The sequence below is a fragment of the Adiantum capillus-veneris genome, chromosome 2 (assembly GCF_014529385.1).
Source record: "Adiantum capillus-veneris isolate H3 chromosome 2, ASM1452938v2, whole genome shotgun sequence".
In the NCBI taxonomy this organism is placed as follows: Eukaryota; Viridiplantae; Streptophyta; class Polypodiopsida; order Polypodiales; family Pteridaceae; genus Adiantum; species Adiantum capillus-veneris.
Genome location: NC_140932.1, coordinates 127,478,997 through 127,499,557, shown reverse-complemented (window position 1 = coordinate 127,499,557; position 20,561 = coordinate 127,478,997). Strand labels below are relative to the sequence as shown.

Genomic DNA, 20,561 nt, shown 5'->3' with positions numbered 1-20,561 from the left:
AGCTCCGTTGCTGCTCTACTGTGCGCGCGCACCTCTGTGTGTGTGTGTGTGTGTGTGTGTGTGTGTGTGTGTGAGAGAGAGAGAGAGAGAGAGAGAGAGAGAGAGAGAGAGAGAGAGAGAGAGAGAGAGAGAGAGAGAGAGAGAGAGAGAGAGAGAGAGAGAGAAATGAAATGAAATGTTATATTAAACGTCTTTAAAAGGCCAAAATCACCCATGAGACCAAATTGATGCAATGTTGGTGGATCTAATAGTGTCGAAGCCATTGTTGTGTCTGTCTGTGTGTGTGTGTGTGTGAGAGAGAGAGAGAGAGAGAGAGAGAGAGAGAGAGAGTGAGAGAGAGATGAAATGAAATATTATATTAAACAGCTTTAAAACGCCAAAATGACCTATGAGACCAAACTCTTACAATGTTGGTGGATCTAATAGTGTCTTGCCATTGTTGAGAGAGAGAGAGAGAGAGAGAGAGAGAGAGAGAGAGAGAGAGAGAGAGAGAGAGAGAGAAAGTTTCGAAAAAGATTTTCACGTGTTCAAGCTTTGCAAGAGACTGCATTATTTCACCTTTGGAGAGTGTGTGTATGTGTGATTATAATACCTTTGACAAAGTAGCTTCGTGTGCAATGAGCCCGATTTCAAACAACGTTAACTCAATCTCGCGGCGGTGGTGTGGAGCAAGAGTGAAAGCGAAGACGAATATAATTGCAATCGGAGCGAAGGCGAATGTTTTTGCAAGGCGGGATTCACTATCGGAGCACAAGGTAAGCGCAGAACGCTTCGATTTTATACTTGTTGCAAATACAAGAATGTTGCTTGCCATTTTCACGTTTTAATTCCGTATTTATTGCTAAAGAAAAAGGCGAGGGGCATTTCTATCGGTGTCGTAGGCAAGCCGAGGCAGCCTAAAACTGTATTTGGAAGTGAGGGTGGGTGTGCTTTGCAAGCGAGAGTCACTGTCGAGACACAAGGTAAGTGCCAAACTATTCAATTTCAAATTTGCTGCAAAAAAGAAATGATGGTTGCCAATTCAAGCTTTGATTCCGTATTTATTGCCAAAAAAGAACGTTGCTTCACAATTTCGTCCATTCGTTGTGTGATCCAACTTCTGCATTGTTTATCATTAAAAAAAACCCTTGAACATCATTTTTGATGCATGTTCGATCACATAAAAGCGCTTTCGTGCGGGTAAAATAACTCATTTTTTGAATGATGCATCAGTTTTCGAAAAATTGCATCGTTGTTTATAAAAATGGCTCTGATTATCATTGAAGGCTATGCTCCAATGCATCTTTTTTTTGAGTTCTTGAAAGCCATATCCATGAGAAAAGAAAATGATCATAAAATACATACCATGTGCACGTACTTAAAGGCATTGTTTGTTGTTTAATAAATGTCGCGTGTATGTAACCAAATGAACATGCACCCACGGCCACGATCGAAATGTGATGATTGCATGTGCAAAAAAGGGGGTAGCATAACTTTTTCGAAATCTTTTTGCGCCATTTTTTCATTCCATGCACGAAAGTTTGTTGGCACAAAGTACACTCCTTGCAAGGAGCACATAATTCATTGGGACGCATATGCTTTGTGTGGTACTTATGTGCACATACAACATGATCATGACACAGTGCACTACAAAGCACTTTAAGCAAACATTGTGCCCGAGAGAGAGAGAGAGAGAGAGAGAGAGAGAGAGAGAGAGAGAGAGAGAGAGAGAGAGAGAGAGAGAAGAAGAAGAAGAAGAACAGGAAGAGTATTTTAACGTCGTAGGACACTATCCCAAGAGACCTCAAATATCTATTTGACGAGAGTTGAACTCAAAGCCTGTTATTCAAGAAGAAAATAACATAACCAATCTACCACACTTCGGTGATAGGAAGGTTATACCGTTTTTCTCTTTTTATTCACACACACACACACACACCCCAGAAGAAGAAGAAGAAGAAGAAGAGAGAGAGAGAGAGGCCTGACAAAATTTCAGTAGAGCACCACCCCAACATGTCTGGGTGAATGCATGATTTTACTGACCCTAAAAGCATTCTACCTTCCAACAAAAATCCATATGGCATACGTAAAACATATCGCTGTCACACAACAATGCATGTGCGTGCACATATACACTCCACACAGAGAGACGGGGTGGGTTTAGGGTGACAAACATGCCAAAATTTAGCCCCGACATGTGCTACTTAAGAGGAAACTCTCATATAACCATGTCACAACACCTTGACCTCATTGCCTCATATAGGTTTCTCTAGGAAATGTATGTCTACGTGTTCAAATACCTAGGTATCTGTCTGTCCATTGTGGGCAACATGGCCGCAAGTTAACCTGCTTGCCATGGTGTGCATGTGCACTGCTGCTCATCCCTTAGAATCAATTACGTACCATTTTTGGAGAGGGGATTAAGTCTAATACTTAGGGGGATGAAACTTTGGTAATCTATATAAGACGCTTAGGTAGATAGAAAGGTTGTTCAAGTAGGAATCCAAATACATGCTTTGAAGCGACATTAGGAGGAAACCCTCATGGTGAGTTTTCAAGAGCCCTAAGGAAAATAAGAGACTTTTCAATGGGTCATTAAATTTGAGCATGCTATTTACGTGTGAATAGGAAAAAAACAACCTTCCATTTCTTCATTGGGAATTGGGAGAATGAATCGATTGCGAGGTGGAGCCATTAGACACTACCAAAACTACCAAAACTGGCCAATGACACTTGGATGTTACAAAGTTTGTTCATACTCCCTTCCATTCTTTACGCTCATACTACTCTCACACGAGTCAACAAGCCATTCCCTCATTTGGGTTGTTCTGGAAAATGTTTGCATGAGAAAGAGGAGGTCTCTTGACACGTCTTAATGTTAATGACCTAGAAATCTTGCTGTCAATTGTGGATATCATGGCTACCATTATTGAGGGCTCCCCCCTTGTACATGTATGCTGCTACTTGGACATTTGATAAAACAATCTGGCTTGTTTGAAGACAGAGAGAATCTGCCAAATTGGGAGAGAAAACTTTCACATGTACTCGTAACACTTGAGCCATAGTTTGGTTGTTCAACCTGCCTATCCACATTGAAGCATGTGGAGCTTAATACAAAATAAATCCATAAGCAAGTTGGTGTGATCTCACCTATGCTATAGGGGAAAATTAGATCACCTATGCTATAGGGGAAAATTGTAAAGTTTGTAGTTGTAGCTAGTATAAGGGCTGTGATTATATCATATTCAAAATTGACTAGTTTCTCATATGCATGGTCATATAGACATAACTACTAGTTGATGGATGGTCATACTAGTCATCATGGAGAAGAATGTTGATGCTATTGAGATCACAAAACCTCCTATTGCTAGCCAAGCTAGTGTCATTGTACAGTGCAAGGGTGGTCCCATTATTTGCATCCCATGAGACAACCATTGAATCAAGTTTAGGATTTCCATGACCAGTCAATTCTACAATGACAAAGTTTCCATCTAAATTGGTGCAAGGGTTTGATGTGGAAGAGAACTAAGCTATACAAAGAATGATCCTCAAAGCTAAATTTAACTGCTTTGAGAAAATCTTAAAGGTGGGTAAGAAATTTGCTTAGCACAAAATGTCTTAATATTGCAAAGTACAATTTGGATTTGCACATTTCCTTTTCCATTTATTGTAGGCATTGTGTTCTCTAGTTGCATTGTACATAGTAGCCTCTATAAGTGTTTTGACCCACCAACTTTGTAAAGAGAGTATAGTATTTTCTAAGTTTCAATTAAAATATGGGTGATATGGTGGAGAATTTATATTAATAATATATAATTTGGTTCGAGAAAATATGACATCTTTTTTTTGTGCAAAACTTACAATTGTGAGTGATTGTATTATGAAGTCACCAACATATATACAAATAAGCCTCAAGCTCAAGCCGAGCCTTGAGGGACAGAGGGTTACATCCGACTTAGTTACAAGTATCTAGTAGCTTACTATTGCGTATAACCACTTCTTTACAAAGCTAGGCTCGACCGAATGGCGAGGGTTGTCCTACGACAATCATCAAAGCTATGCCTTTTACTTACCACATATATAATTTCCTTGCTTTCATGAACAATCTCCAAGAAGCTAGCCACAGAGAGGTTGCTATCAAAGACACGACAGCTCCTGGTCTTCCAGATAATGCTGAAGAAATAGTATCTGATAATTTGAGTACAAATAAGAAGTGCAGAACTTCAAAACTATTTGCCACAAAGTCACAAATCCCTTTTGAAAAACCCTATCTTCCACGTCCTCTGTATCCATTTGCACATCAGAGGCCTTGTAGGAGAAAATATGGCATCTTAATACAATAACTTTTAACTAATTTTTATTAACTTTAAATTAGTTATAAATTCTATAAGATTAGAAAAACAAATTTTGTAATAAGATATTTTAAACTTAAAAATCACAACTTTGTTTTATATGCTGAATAAGTTCTACATGCATTTTGTGTTTAGCCTTGCATGCAAATTCAATGTTGTTAAGGCGGTTACGCCGCTAGCGGAAGCTAAATAGCGAGAACTCAACCAACAACAGAATTTGTCAGACGAGGATGGAGCTTGACCCGTAGGCGCATGGAAACAACTAGGTGGGTGTCAAATCACCTACTCGACCTTCTAATGACAATCACTACTAAGGAAATCAAATCTAAGTTCTAAAATACGCAAGTGACTGAAATCCGTACTACGAACGAATGCTATACGAAACAGGATCTAGAATCATTGAATCGATCTCAAACTCAAGGGGAAGTCTATACACTAGGTAAGAACAACACCCTAAAGACTTGAATTGTAAAATCAACCTATAACCACTCCGTGCGGTAAACGCGTATGAAGACAGGCCGAAAAATACACGTGATCAAAACTTGACCCCGATGGTACTAATGTGTAGCTCTACTCGTTGTGGTTCTATAGATATGCTGCACGCTCCATTCCGACACACGAGTTGGAAGAAAACTCACACCGAAGCTCGTAGGAACTTACCACACATAGAAGCCGATAGCGAGCACTCTTGGTATCTGTGCGTAGCTCTCGCCGTTGCTAACACAATGGCGGTGTCGCTTCTCCAATGGCGGCTCCGTAGCTCGCGTAGCAAGTAGATAAGACTCTCACTCACTCTCTCTCTCTCTCAGACACAGTCACGGCGCTCAAAAAACTCACTTTGATTAATAATCCGCCCTTAGGTTACAAAAACTTTGGCTTATATACCTCAACCTCGGAGGTGAGAACATCTCTAACTAATTACATCAGCAAGTGAAATTACTTCGGGATTACAAGCTGGAAACTCAATTGAGTCCCGTTACTTAATGAATGGCTCAAATCAAAATTAATGTCGGAAAGACATTTATTACAATCAATGGTTACAAAATGATGAGTGTGAGCAAAAATGTGGGTGTGATCCTCTGCTGGCTCAACACTCCCCCCCTCCGCGTTCATGTCGTCCCTGACATGAATTTTATGCTTGGTCAATAAAGTCCTGTCGTCTTGAGCATCTGTAAATGTGATTCGTATCGTAGGTTGCCGATGGTCAAGGTTGGGCCGAATATTTTGCTTTCGTGGGTGAAAAAGCCGGTGTAGAAAGCTTCTTCGAATGTTTGCATGTGGAAGCTACGCAAAAACATAATCCTTTGGTATAGGAGGTGTAACACTTTTAGAGAAGGCCGCAATGAAAGATCGTACATCATATCAGTCACCGTGTCGGCCGTCGATAGTAGACTCGAGGTCGTGGCTTTATCTGGCGCGAACACTTCAATGCAAGCTAAGAGAGTCCTGCAGATTTTCTTGAGCATCTGACATGAAAGGTCAGGAGAGCCAGTAAAGAGCTTGATGGTGCCCGTTAGGGTTTTCACCATGTAGGCTTTACCTATTCTCTCTCCTGCCTTTGGTCCTGGCATCCTGGGATAATTAAGCCAATTTGGCTTCTTTTCTGCAATCCTGCCATGCTCTTTCCAGTTTCTGACTCTTGGCACCGGGCAGAAGGTTGCATCCTCCCGAATCTCCTTTGGTGCCTCCACCAAGTAGATGAGGTAGGCTGGATATTTGTTCAGCCAACCTTTCCTCCATCTAGGTTGTGAATCTACTATCTTCTTTGATTGTTCCTCCTTTGTGATGTCGCCTTCGTAAAGAGCGACATACTGCTCCTCCTCTATTCTCTTTTTCGTCTTTAGCACTTCAAATTTCATCAAAGGGAAAGGCAGGCTGGGTTGCATCCACTGTTCATGGAGCACTTTTGTGTCTAGTCCCTGAAGTCTAATGGAGATTAGGAGTCTCCTCTCCCATTCCATTTCCGCCTTGGCACTCTCCTCTGCTGACTTTTCTATTTGGTCAAGGAGCCTTTGTTCTTCTTCTTCAGAGATTCTTGAAGTCGAGGCCACCTCTTGAGCTGGGGCTGGATCTTCAATTGTGGTTGCCTCTCCAGTTTCTGGTAGCTCTATGGCTGCTCCACATGATTCTTCTTGTGGTGTCTCTGTCTCTCTCTTTTGTTGCTCTTGTAGATCTTGGAGCTGTTTGGAGAGGGCCTCATTCTTTGTCCATAGTGTTTGATTTTCTAATGTGAGCCTCTCCTCTGCGGCCAATGATCTCTCCGCAATGTGCAACCTTTGCACTTGCTCTAATCTTAGCTCTCTTTATAAGCTTCGGACCTGGTCTTCCAAAACTGGTACGATAGCTCCCTCTTGTTCGGTTCCTGCTCTGCTAGCTCTAGGGGTAGACCTGAGTCTAGTGATTGTTCTTTCTTGGAGCTCGACTCTTTCCCTTAGCTCAATGAGCTCATCCTTAGCCGCCTCCAACTCATCCTCTATCCGCTCCCTTGCTTCCTGTGCACTTGTTACTTCTCTTGAAGCCTTGGCTAGTTGGAGTATCAAGCCGTCTCTCTCGTTTTCCGCGTCATAGAGTGATGCTTTATGACTTTCAGATTCAGTCATAGCATTCTCTAAATTTCTGTGCAACTCCGCTTTCCTTTGTTTGGCTGTCTCAATCTCTACTTCCTTTGCCTTGGACCTTTCTTTTATCTTGCTGAGCAGTTCATGCACCATGTGCATGTCTTTTTCATCACCATCTGTCAACTCTAAAGCTCTTTCCGCCACCATCTCCACTGGCTTTGGCTCTTCTAGTATTTTCGGTTCGTCCAGTTTCTCTTCACTTTCTTTTTTACTCTTTGTCTTTTTCTCCGTCCCTCTCCGTTCATCTTGTTTTTGTAGGGTGATCCCATAAACTGCCTCAAGGGCCTCTTCTTCGGTGTATCCTATCTCTACCAGATCCTCATAATCATTTCTCTTTGCTGAACTGGATCTATCTTCTTTTCTTTGGTCTCGGCTTCTGGCTTTTCCAAAACATCTGTGTCCACCTCTACTGTTGTCTCTTCCACAATTTTTTTCGTCTTCTTCGGGCTTGGTACATCAGTCATAGAGGGATGTTTTTCCTCAGCTTCCTTGGCTTTCCCCTTGTCGGCTTGCCCATCTTTCTCTTGAAGCTTAGTAGACTCATCTACTTTCCTTTTCCCCTTGTCGTCTTTTTTCAGCTCAGCTTTTAATTGCTGTACCTCCTCTTCAGTGTATGGCTCGACAGGTTGCTGCTCCAAAATAGCTTCTGACTCCTCATAAGCTTTAATATATAGCCAAGCTAGTTCCGACTTTAGTGGGGTCTGGCACCCACTTTTCTTCAAAGTCACCCTTTAGAGCTCTTTCCGCTCTAAACTGCTCCACTAATCTTTCCATTCTTGCCGCTTTCTGACTTTTGGTTTGCTTGGGAGCAACCTTCTTCTTTACTTTCTTCTTAAGTGGCTCGTCCACATCCTCTTCAGGTTTTGAAACTACTTCTAGTTTTCGGCGTGCTCTTGTGGATGCCCTCTTGGGTACTTCGGGCTGTTCTTCCTCCTCGTCGGCTTCTCTAAGCCACTCATTCTGGGAGGGAGCCTTTGGCCACTGATCTCTAGCTCCAATAGCTTCATAATCTATTCTTGTCAGAATTTCCGCTCCTCCTATGTATTTTGGCTTCTCGTTGTGCATGGCAATTACTTGCTCGTGGATGTGTTGAGCGTAATTCACCTCTTTTGGCATATTGCTCTTAAATGCCCATGTGATGGTGGTCGCAATGGCATGGGGTGGTGTCGTATACTTTTGCGGTCTTTTACTGCAAACATGAAGAAATTGGTTGTACATTCGGCAAAGGGTTGCCGCTCTTGGGTCCGCCATATCTCCATAGGTCGCATTTTGTTTCTTGGGCCCATAGACCTCTATGGCCTCTCTTCTTTCCCTGACCGAGCTCCCTTTGTTGTGCAGCTTCAATGCGTCTGCAATTAGCTGTGGAGTGATCTGTACTTCTACCTTCTCTCCATCCATGGCTGTCAATGTGGCTTTTCCATCCTTCTGAATGGATGTTGCCAACTCGTACACTCTTCTTGTATCCACACCTGATGGTCTCGAGGTGAAGAAACTGTGCAAGTCTGCCCTTTCCAGGTACCTGCTGATGTCTCTGACCTGCTATAATCTACCAATTCCTGTGGGATCATCGGTACATCCACCGCTTGCCCTTGAGGATCTCTGAAAGTCCCCTGGTAGATCTTTATTCCCTCTTTCTCCAATACTGCTTCCTCCACCCAAGTTTTGGTTGGCTTGAGGGTTTCTGCTGGAATGTCAAAGGGTTCCGCTTCTGCAAGAGCATCTTTGATTGTCGGTCTTTTTCTCTTCGTTGCCGATGACTTGGTGGAATCCATGGATCCTGTAACTCCAATTTCAGAAGTTAGCGTCTTTTTAGTACTGAAAGCCGAAATGAAGCTTTTAACTATCCAAATGACTTGAAAATTGAAACATGAGCTATTCAGGGCCTAAGGATGCAAGGTAGGTGAAAAAATATGCAAAATGGGCTCAAAATCATGCTGGAGACATCATACGCGTATGATGTCTTTTGTGTCAAAATGACTTCATATTGGTTGTGCTTGTAGCTGATAGTGTATACATGATTATCATATGCTTGGATTTGAGTTTGGATCCCATTTGGTCAAGTTTTGGCCAATTTAGTCCAGTTCCGGCTCTTGGCAAAATTTTGAAAGGGAATTGGATTTTATGATCCAAATTGGATAAAACTTGGTGGTTCACTTTCAAATGGCATGTAGATCACTTCTGTTTGGTGGTTGAAGCCCTGAGGTGCCAAAATCACATAGTGAGACATCATACGCGTATGATGTCTTTTAGTGTATTTTTGGACCAAATTTCTCTATAAGCTTGGATTTGGCTTTAGATAGGCTTATTCAGTGGATTTATGAAGTTTGGATAGATTTTGGGCTAAAAATGGCTCTGGAGACATCATACGCGTATGATGTCTTTTTCATCAATTTTGCATGGGATTGGTTCTGTGGACTCCCCATGTACTAGTGAAGGACTGTTCCTACTCAAATCTTGGTTTGGACTTGAGTATGTTGGATTTGGGCCAAAAATAGGCTTTAGGTGAAGGATTTTCCCTCAATTGGGCTAATGGGGTGATCCTCTTGACCAAATGGTTCCAAATTTCATATGTAGCATGTATTAGATATATATAATGGATGTATGATGACAAATGAGCAGTTTTGGCTCTGTAAGTGCAAATAGACATCATACGCGTATGATGTCTTTTGTGTCAAAATGGTGCTTTTTGGTTCCAGATAGCTTGTAGATGTGTTAACAACAATCCTACAAAGTTTCAATGAGTTTGGAGTTATTTTGACAAAATTAGGACCAAAAATCAATTTTATGGCCTACTTTGCGTCTTTTTGGTTTTCCTTGGGTTTTCTAACTCCAATTCTCATGATACTTGGTTCATAGGATGTGATTAACATGTGGAATGAGGCTATGCACTCAAATGTTGAAATGGATGTGAAATTCATGCTGTGAGACATCATACGCGTATGATGTCTTTTCTTGAAATGTTGGTCTTTTTGTGCAAAGAATGCTTTGTGCTAGTGCCCTAAGCCCTGCTAACTAGTTTTCAACTTAAAAAGTCATCAGTTTAGCTAAAAAGCCCCCTTATAGGCATTTCAGTCTCCGAAGTCGTCTTTTTGCCTTGGAGTTGAATTTCTTCAACTTTTCTTCTCGAGAGTTGCATTTCCAGCTCATTGGATATGTTGTGAAGCCATCTATTTGGTTGAACTTGACTTTGGCTCCCCGTTCTCCATCTTTCTCCATTTGGTTGCCCGAAAGCGTCTTTTTCACCATCGGTAAGTGAATCAGCTTTCTTTTGGGTTTTGCTTGCAAACATAAGTCATCCATGTATATTTGAAGCTGCTTGTGAAGTTTCATTTCATTCGGTCGTCAATTTCAGCCGTTATGCCAAAATGACGCTTTGTGTGTCCGCGAATCGGTTGTTTTGACCTACTTTTGGTGGTCCAAACCTGGAGATACTCCATGGTTGCATTGCCCTCGATGTTGTTAAGCTTCCTGAGAAGTTTTGTGTCGTTTCGACAACTTTTTCCTGTTTGCCTCTTGCAGGCTCTGTTGACCTAGGGTTTTTCCAGTCGTTCTTTCTCGAGCTTTGAGTGTTAGAAACCCATCTTCTATACTAGGGTAACCCACCTATAAGTTCTTGCAAGGTTTGGTTAGGCGGTTGTGCCACTACCTAGCATTCTACCGCATTCCCCGTCTGCTCTTGTTTCTTGGTTTTGGTCAGTTTTCGCGACAAAAGTTAATGATAAGCATCAAAAGCTTATGGCAACGAGTCTACCTCTCATGTCTGGTGTCCTCTGAGCTCTCGTAGCAGTCGTAGAAGGCTGTAGAAGGTTGGATGCTCCTGTGTGCTCTTTGCTCTCTCCAAGAAGGTAATAGTGGAAATGAGCTTGAAAGTGATGTGAAAAATACTTAACTTCGGACTTCCCGGATCACTTGTTACCAAATTTGACATGTGCTCCTATCTCGTCGTGAAATGCACTTTAGGATTTGAAATTTCTCAATTTGGACTCCGTTTGACCTGTTTCTGAGAAATCTGTCCACTTTGCCAAAATTCTGTCATTTCGGGCTTTCCGCAACTTTTTCCGAATTGTACTCAATTTTTACCATGGGTTGCCCTTGTCATTAGGATCATCACCATCTATTCTTTTCTTTTTTCTGATCTCGTTTCACCTGCTTTTTTATTTTTCTTTTACTTTTATTAAGAAAATCATAAAAAATAAAGAAAAATAGCAAATTGAAGCCAAAAATTCCAAACATACACATTAAATGGCTGGTAACCCTGTGTATATGAATATACACTTATTTGTGATTTCTGGACTTGGATTACCACTTTTTAGCTCCAAAAACACTCTTATTTAGTGATATTTACACGTCTAGAGACCCAAATTCATCATTTGATCTCTTCTTGTTGCAAAACAAGGTATATAAGGGCATAAATATTATCAATATCCGCAATCAAACATAAAAATTGCGAAATCATGTAAAACACTGCCCTTGTAATATAATTTTTGTTTTTCTTTGTTTTTGTCTCTTGTAGCTGCTTTGTAGCTCCTGTATACCTGTATACCTCCCCCCCTCCTAGTCTGAGTCCTCCTGGACGACTATGAAGTGTCTGTGGGCGAAGCATTGTAGTTGTTTTGGTCATAAGTTTCCAATGCAATTGTAGAGCGATGATACAACAGTCTTTCCAATAAAGCTGCTCTTTGTTTGATTGAAGGATTGGTGGTCGGGTTTTGGGTTGGTTTTGGCACTTCGGTAGTAGAATCAGTAGATGGATTCTTCTTTACCTTGTTCTTTTTTCACAATCCAAATCTGCTTCCGCTTCGCTTGTGCTTGCCACAAACTCTTTGCGACCCAAACCTGCTTTGTTCTTTGTGTTGATTTCCTCGCCTTGAAATACCTAGGAGTTTCCGTGGATTGTACTGAAGGGAGTTCCTGTTTACAAATCCTTGGGATCCAAATTTGCTTGCTATAGCTTTGTGCCGTCATGAACTTCTTTGGAATCCAGATCTGTTTCACTGTCCTTGATTGTCTGGAATCACTCTGTTGTCTGGTATTGAAGACTCTGTTTTCCACCTTTGTGTTCTCTGGCACAACCTTTTTTGGTCTCCATACCAACTTTGACTCCGTTTTTTCCCAAGGTTGAGCTGTTATATTATTGCTTGTCTTCCTTATCCAATGTTGAGAGTTCCTCGTCGAAGAGCAATCCAGTTGTATAGAAACTTTTGGTTGCCATTGCTTCTTCTTTTTCTCTGGTTGTTGTTTACCTTTGTTCTTGGATTCTTCCTTTGGAGTTGGCTCTGCTCCTTTGGTGAACTTAACTGATTGACTTTCACCTTCGTATTTGATAAGCACTGATTTAGAACTCCAGTCAATCATTGCATTGTATTGCTTCTGCCATGGTTGTCCTAGCAATAATGGATGTTGTGTAGCTTGGTCTTCAACCACGTAAAACATATGAGGATACACATACTGGTTAATCTGTATATGTAAAACTGTGCATCCGACAGTTTTGATTGAATTCTCAGAGTAACTCTTTAACTCTTGCTTGGCAGTTTGTAATTTAGTGTCATTTGTCAATTGTCTATACAAACTGAGTGAAAGTAGGTTAGTTTGAGCTCCTGAATCCAATAGTGCTCTGGCTTTGATTTGGTTGGTTCCTACTTTGCATTCAATGATGGGTTCTTCTTTGTCATTATCCATTTCTGTTATACTGACTGCGTTTATTCGTATTGCTCCTTCATTGCGCTGTTTCTGACGTAGTAGTCTTCTTTTCTCCATTCTTTCCTTCGCCTCGGCTTGCGCTTCCTCCACAATCTTTTTCTTTTTCTGGACACGCAGCTTTTCTTGATGTATTTTGAGAAGCATGTCTTGGGTTAGCGGCAAAAGATACTTTTTCACTCTGCATCCACTAATCCAATTGGGCATTTCTTCTCCGTCTAATGTAGCAAGCTTGACGGCTCCACTTGGTGATAGATCTTTAATCACTAGAGGTCCCATCCCTCGCTTTTTAAGCTTCTTAGCATGTTGTTTCAGAGTGTAAACTAGGACATAGTCCCCAACCTTAAACTCTTTAGTCCGCACATGCTTATCAAAAAATTCCTTTTGTCGCCTTTTTTGAGCGTAGATCGAAGCTACTGCTTTTAGGCGAAGCTCGTCTAGCTTTTCCAGGTCATCTATTCTATCAGAAAGCTCGTGCCCTGTCCACTCTAGATCCTTAGCCACCCTTAAGGTTGAAATCAAGAATTCTATTGGTAAGATAGCATTTAGCCCAAAAACCATGTTATATGGGGTCGTTCCTATTGATGTTTTATATGCTACCCTATATGCCCATAATGTTGAATGCAACTTCTGGTCCCAGTCAATTCTTTGTAAGGACTGTGCATATGGTTTTGTTTGTTGCTTCAGCTTGTCCGTTTGCTTGTGGATGATACGGGGCTGATTTCCTATGGATTACCATGAATTCATCTAGAAGGATCTCTATCACTTCATTTATAAAATGTGTGCCTCGATCACTCACAATTTCTATTGGCAATCCATATCGTACAAAGACGTATTCATATAGAAATTGTGCCGTGGTCCTGGCATTTGCTTTTTGAGTTGCCTTTGCTTCGACCCACTTTGTTAGATAGTTTGTAGCCACAACGATGTATTGTGCATGAGTCTTATATGCAAGAGGTGAAATGGGTCCGACATAATCAATCCCCCATTTTGCAAAATCTCTTGCCCCCATCATTGGTCTAAGCGGCATATCATCTCTTTTAAGTGGTACTTTGGTCCGCTGACAGTCATCACACCGTTTAACGTATTCCTCAGCGTCCATATGTAATGTTGGCCACCATATTCCTGCGGCTAAGATAAGTTTTGCTATCTTATCACCTGAGAAATGGCCTCCACCTACTCCTCCATGAGCTTGCTCCAGGATTATCACATACTCAGACTCTGATGCGCAAATCCTAAGCTGGTTGTCTTTACCTCTCTTATAGAGTTGATCTCCTATTAAAGCGTAATCTCTAGCTTCTGTCTCTACAGATTTCTGACGAGCTTTTGACGTTCCTTCTGGGAAAGTTCTATTTGTGAGATATTCAACAATATACTGACTCCATTCCGGAGCGATCATTATCTGATATAATGTCGAATACTCTGCTGGCGGTTTTGATGAACATACAATACATACAGTGACATATTCATGTACGCTTTCTTTCATTCCTGGCCAATAGACTCCCAATTGTAACAAATTCCTATATGTGTTCCTTCTTGAACAATGAAATGCACATTCCTGAACATGTGCTTCGCACAGATATATATTATATTCCTCAGGATTGATGCATAGTCGTAAAACATGATCATTTCCCAATTGATACAACCTTCCTGCAACCAATTGAAGATTCTTGGATTGCTGAATAGCAATATGTTTCTGGTTGTATTCTCTTCTATCAAACTCTCCTCCATAGGTTAATAGGCTAACGACATTTTGAGACCACTTCGGTATCATTTCTATGTTGAACAAGTACGCGTCTGGCATGTCGTCATCTACTCCTATAGGGTCTTCTCCATTCGTCAATCGCGAAAGATGATCAGCTCTAAGATGTGTTTTTCCTTTCTTTACTACTACCGTGAAGTCGAATTCCAGTAAGATAATGAACCATCTCACTATTCTCCCGGTATTGCATGGTTTATTCACTAGGTAGAGCAAGGCTTGGTGATCCGTAAAAAACACAAACTTGTTGGCTAGAAGATAATGCCGAAATTTCTTCACAGCATATATCATTCCTAATCCTTCTCGCTCTGTTGTGGTGTAATTCTTCTCTGCATTGTTGAGCTGTCGACTGGCGTAACAGATAGGAAAATCCATGTTTCCTTCTTCTGGCTGAGCCAGAATGCATCCTATTGCATATGCCGAAGCATCTATATGCACATGGAATATCTTCTCCCAATCTGGTGATTTCAAGACTGGAGCAGTAATGAGTGCCTCTTTCAATTTCTTGAATGATTCCTCACACTCCTCTGTCCATTCAAAGTTCACTATTAGCCTGTAAAGTGGTTGGCCTATTATAGCGTACATGTAAATGAATCGTCTATAATATCCGCAATGTCCCATAAAGCTCTGTACTTGTTTCGCATTGGTTGGTCTAGGCATATCCACTATAACTTTTATCTTCTCTAAATCCGTGGATATTCCGTTTTGTGAGACAATATGTCCCAGAATTCTGCCCTGTCGGACCATAAACACACATTTCTCAGGATTGAGACAAATGCGATATGTCCTACATTTCTCAAATACTTTTCTTAGGTGTTCTAGATGCTCATCTCTCAGAAGAGAATGTACACATAAGTCATCCATGTATATTTCTAGAAACAACCTTAAGTATTCTTTGAAAGCATGCGTCATCAGCCTCTGGAAGGTTGCGGGAGCATTGGTTAGACCAAAAGGCATAACCCGATAAGCATAAATTCCCCACTCCGTTGCAAAAGCTGTTTTATGTTGATCTTCCGGTGCTATGGCTAGCTGGTTATATCCTGAAAAACCATCAAGAAAGGAGTATGCTGTTTTCCCTGATACACGCTCTAGAACATGATCAGTTATCGGCAGGGGATAATTGTCCCTGATTGTTGCAGCATTCACTTTCTTTAAGTTGACACACACTCGGAGTTTTTCGTTCTTCTTGGGTACCACCACAATTGGAGATACCCAATCGGTGTGTTCAATCTCGTATATGAATTCAGCTTGCATTAGCTTATCTATCTCTTCTTTGATTCGCTTAGCAAACGTATCATTATATGTGTATGGTCTCTGTCTGCTAGGCTTTGCATCTTGTTTTAGTGGGATTGTGTGTTGGCATATCGATGGGTCAACTCCCTTTAAGTCCTTATAAGACCATGAAAACACATCCCTGTACTCTCTGAGAAGACTCAAAAGTCTCTCTTCCTCGCCTGGAGACAAATCTGTGGCTATGTACACCGGTCTAGGTGTTTCACCTGGAGCTGCTAAATCAACTTTTTTTGCATCTTCCGGTCCGTCATAAGATTCGTTCTCCCTTCTCTCTCGAATAGGTTGGGTTAATACCACCTTCCTATCCTCTATTGTGAATTTCCTGTAGTGAGAGGGAACATCCATGTTTTCCTTGATTTTGGCGTTTTCGTCCTCTCCACTCTCAATTTCTGTCGTCCAAACTTCTTTCAGAGTTTTCTTGAGCTCTCTGTACTTGTTTCTACGTTCTAACTTGGACTCTGTTGCGCTTGTTCTTTTCTGATTTTTCTGTTTCAGTTTTCGTTTCATTCCTTTGAACTTGATTTCTTGAGCTTCTTTTGTCTTTTTCGTAAGCTCTTTTGATCATTGTCTCTCATTCTTCCAGAAATCTTGTCCTTAACACAATCTTCCGCCTTTACTAGCATTAGGAATTGATTTTTTCCTCTTATTCTAGGCATCGGATTGGTTCTAACCCCCTTTGTTTTTCTCTTTGCTCTATAGCGTTTTTGGTGTTGTTTAGTTTGGTTCGGAAAATCGTAAAATCTGACATCTATTATAGTTTCTTCGTTTCCGCTTGAATTGTCCGTTGACTCGTTGTCTGCTTCATTTCCCCACTCTGGATGATCGGGAATGTCGTGAAACACCTCTTCTTCATCTTTCTTTTCCAGTGTATCGTTCTTTTCAGTTTCTTTTTCGAGTACAGTTCTCAACATGAAGTACGGAACCACGTCGTACCCGTCCTTGTCGCAAAATTTTGTTGTGGGACCATCCGAAATTGTACAAACATCTAGGGTTGCTAGAATGTGTGTCCATTCTAATGGTTCAAGCGTGTCCTCTGGAAAGGGTTCTCCTATATAAGTTTCGTCTTCGATAGCCCTTTCTAAAACATATTCTTCTCGCCTCAGACTTCCACATTTCGAGGCTCCACACATCCATAACTCCTTGGGCTTACCTAACCAAGCTGGAAATTTGGATCCCGCCAAAGTAGCTGAATCAAACTCCTCTACCGGTGTTCGGTTCACATCTTTGTAGCTATGGTCTTTCAGGTTCACACGTGTAGTGGTTTCCATATTTCTCAGGTATATGTGATCGTAGCCCCAATCCTGGACCATTTTCAACTGTCTCATGAATGGTCTTCCCAGTATGATATCATAGTTATTCTCCTTGCCAAAATCGACAATAGCAAAAGTATGTTCGTATTCAATGCCGCAAGAAGTCACTACGACTTTCTCTAATAACCCCATAGGTTTCTCCATGTGTCCATCTGCTAATTGGAGTTTCAACCTAGTCTTCCTTATTGCTGGTTTCCCCCATTTTTTCCAGATTTCTTTTGTAGCAATGGCTACCCCAGCTCCGCTGTCTAGTATTGCCATCGTGTTCACTCCTTGGAATTCAACTGGTAAGGTTGTATTCCCCTCTTCACCTTCGCAATACTCTCCGACCTTGTTTAAGGGTACAGGCTTAGCGTTCTTTTGTGGTTTGCTCAGCTCTTGTATACCCTCTTGCAGTCTCGATGTTGGGTCTTTTATCCCAAATTTCTCCAAGCATTTTCCTACAGTGGTCCACATATGTGGTCTTAGCCTCAAAAGCTCAGCTAGAGTGATAGTGCATGTCACTGGTGTTGACAAGATCTCTATCAATCCTTGCGAGTCCATGACTTTTTCTGATGAGATTCTTCGTGAGGGAAGTGCTCTAATCTCGGATTTTGCTTCATACTCTCCTAAGTATGAAGGTAAGGTATTCAGTGAATGAGGTTTGCTCTCCATTGTTCTAACAGAGCCCCCATCTCCCCAGTAAGATTGCAGATCCAAGTCCACTTGAGATCCTGCCTCAAATTCCACTATGGGAGGATTCCTGATGTCCTTTTCCCAATTTGTCTGATTAGCTTGGCAACTTAGCTCGTTTGCAAAGTTTGCCTCTCTCACTTGTTTCCAAAATTCATTGTAATCCTCATCTCTTTCGTAAGACCTCTGTATGACTGGATGAAAACTCTCTATCTCCTGATCGGTTGTGTTCAATACTATGCGGTCATCCTTGTGTGTATTTTCAGGCTTTTGTGCACTGGGAGTCTTTTCAGCTACCGTGAAATGATAGTCTCTTGCTGAATTGGGTTTTCCGTTCCACAATTCATTGTTTCTCTTGGTGGTTCTAATAAGGCTTGTGCAGTCTCGATCATTCTCTGGCACATTTCAAGTCTCTGCTTTTCCAATTCCGCGTTTGGGTATGTCATCCACCTCTGTTCTTGTGTTTGGTTGTTCTTTAACCTAGCTTCGTAAGCTCTCATCAGTGCGTCCAATGGTTCGTGTACTTTGTCGACTAGCACTGATCCCCCTGAGCTTAAGCTCGTTGTTTCTTTGATACTCTTTTGTTTCGTTCTTTCCGGGCTCATCTCTCGTTTCCGTTTTGACTCTCAAGTTTTTCTAATCTATCTTTAGTTTGCTTTAGTTCCTCAGCTAGAATAGCGTCTTCACGTTCTTTTCTCAACTTCATGCGTGCTTTTCTAGCTTTCCATGTGTTTCTCTGACTCCGCGGTCCTTGACTAACCACTTCAGTCGCTAACTTTCCATTCTCAGGTTCTCTAGTGGTTTTCTTAGCTTGAGCTCTAGTAACAACTTGCGTTGGTATCAGAGTTTCATTTTCAGACCCACTGCTGGTAGGAATAGTTTCTAGCATATTCAATGTCGTCTTTTGCACTTTGTTTGGATTCTTTGAACAATCCTCAATGAAGTGAGTAACCCCACACTCAGTGCAATAAGCGTTAATTCTAATGATTTCCGTATGTGGACAAACATTCATCAGATGGTCACCTCCACACTTGTAACAGGGTCCTAGTGCTGGTCTTGGTCCCACTTGATTCGTCCTTTGTGGATAGGATGGTCTTTGTCCTGTTAACCCTCCATGAGCTATGAACATCAATGTTCTTGCGTCCAAATTGTATCTCTCTTCATCAGAAGCACTTGTAACTGTTGGTGTTCCAACATTCCCAATCATGCCCCATGGTTCTGGTTGTTTGGGTTCTTCTGGTGGGTAATACACAGTTGGAGACATGTGTGCACCAGATTCTTCATAATAGGCTTGAACAGGCACTAAGGCTTGTTCTTCCTGATTCTCTAAGGTTGGTGCATATCTAATGCCCACTGGTCTTGCTCCTGGTAAAGGTGGTTGTTGTCCCAATACCGGTTGCGGTCTTTCTATCCCCATAGGTCCTGGTACATTTCCGTTGGGTATCGAGGTACTGGATGTACCTGAGGTGGTGCTAATTGAGCAGGAGGTGCATACTGACGCTCCCTTACATACCCTTTGTTGTAATAGCACTCCTCTGTTGGATGGTTTGTCCATTTTTGTTCAATAGCACACCATTTCAGTGGTTTTGGCAATGGTTTTTGGTATGGTGCCATCCTTTTTAGAGCATCTTCTATCATTTGCTCTACATTTGGCATGGTTTTTGTTTGAACATTCTTTTTAGTGGTAGTCTCGCTCGCTACGGAGGAAGAGCTACTGGATGCAAAATCTGTATCCGCTGACACCTCTCCATAAACCGTACAGTTATCCACTAAGTACAATGCTTCTCTCGTTACTTGCTCGAAACTTGTACAAGCTTTCAAGTGCAAGTCCTTCTTGAGAGTGTCGTTTCTCAATCCTTCAATAAAGAGAACAGATAGTCTGTCATCTTGTGGTCGTTCACGTACTGGACATCTCTCAATGTATTGTTTGAAGCGAAGTGAAGCTTCCTTCACTTTTTCGTGTTCTCTCTGTTTAAAAGCATATATTTGTGAGACCGTATTGTGCTTAATCCCTCGTTTTGAGAATTCCTCAGCAAACTCTCTTAGCAAATGGTCAATGTCATGGAATCCCCCTCTGTTCAGTGGTTGAAACCATGTCAATGCCGTACCTTCTAGAGTAAGACCAAATCCCTCGTATTGTGTATGGAAATCTGTTATCTGCTCAGCTCTTAAGACTTGCTTAAAGAGTGACACATGTGCATACGGATCTCCTGAACCACCATACTTCTTTGGCATACACTTGGCTACTTGAGATGGTCTCATACGTCTATGGTCTGCTACCAATCTCATTGCTCCTGTGTCCCGGCTAAAGCTTTCTCTAGCATCATGGACTTCATGGGTTACCCTTGTCGGTTCCCCTGCCCTGAGTCTACTACTAGGAGGTAAATGTGATGGTTCCGCTTCGAACCTTGGACCTGGAGTGGTATACGTGGGGATTGGAACTGCACTACCTCGATTCGTATCCATTGACTCTCTGGAATGTAATGATCCCATTGGTCCGAGCTTCGAGTACTGAGGTTGACTGAAAGAGTCAGCAGCCTGAGTTCTTTGTCCTCCTGTTGTCATTGGGTTTTGCACTCCATTTGTTGGTGCTGGTCTTTGTGAGCTAGAAGTAACATAATATTGATGTAGTGGTCCCCCAAAGTATGTATATCCTTCTAATTCTTTCTTGCCCATTGTTGAGTATTTCCTCCCATACTTGTCGTAAGCGGCAATTTTCACTTCCGATCCCTCTGTGTAGGTAAAGACATAAAGTCTTTTTTGGTCTGTCAACTCTCCGGTGTAGGGTTCTTCACATCTATAATAGAGATCTTGCTCCCCATTATTATATTTGTATAGCCCCACATAGATGTTATCAGTGTTGATCCTTGTAGTTTCATTC

General features: G+C 41.6%; 1 protein-coding gene across 1 annotated transcript in view; it reads left to right on the top strand.

Moving 5' to 3' along the window:
* Nucleotides 1–208: 208 nt before the first annotated feature.
* Nucleotides 209–20,561, top strand: part of LOC147463586 (uncharacterized) — a 34,839-nt gene continuing 14,486 nt past the window's right edge. Inside the window, exons 1-2 of the mRNA XM_086529303.1 lie at nucleotides 209–755; nucleotides 848–962. Of these exons, the coding sequence (XP_086385429.1) occupies nucleotides 576–755; nucleotides 848–962 (295 nt within the window). The 5' untranslated portion in view covers nucleotides 209–575. The remainder of the gene's footprint in view (nucleotides 756–847; nucleotides 963–20,561) is intronic.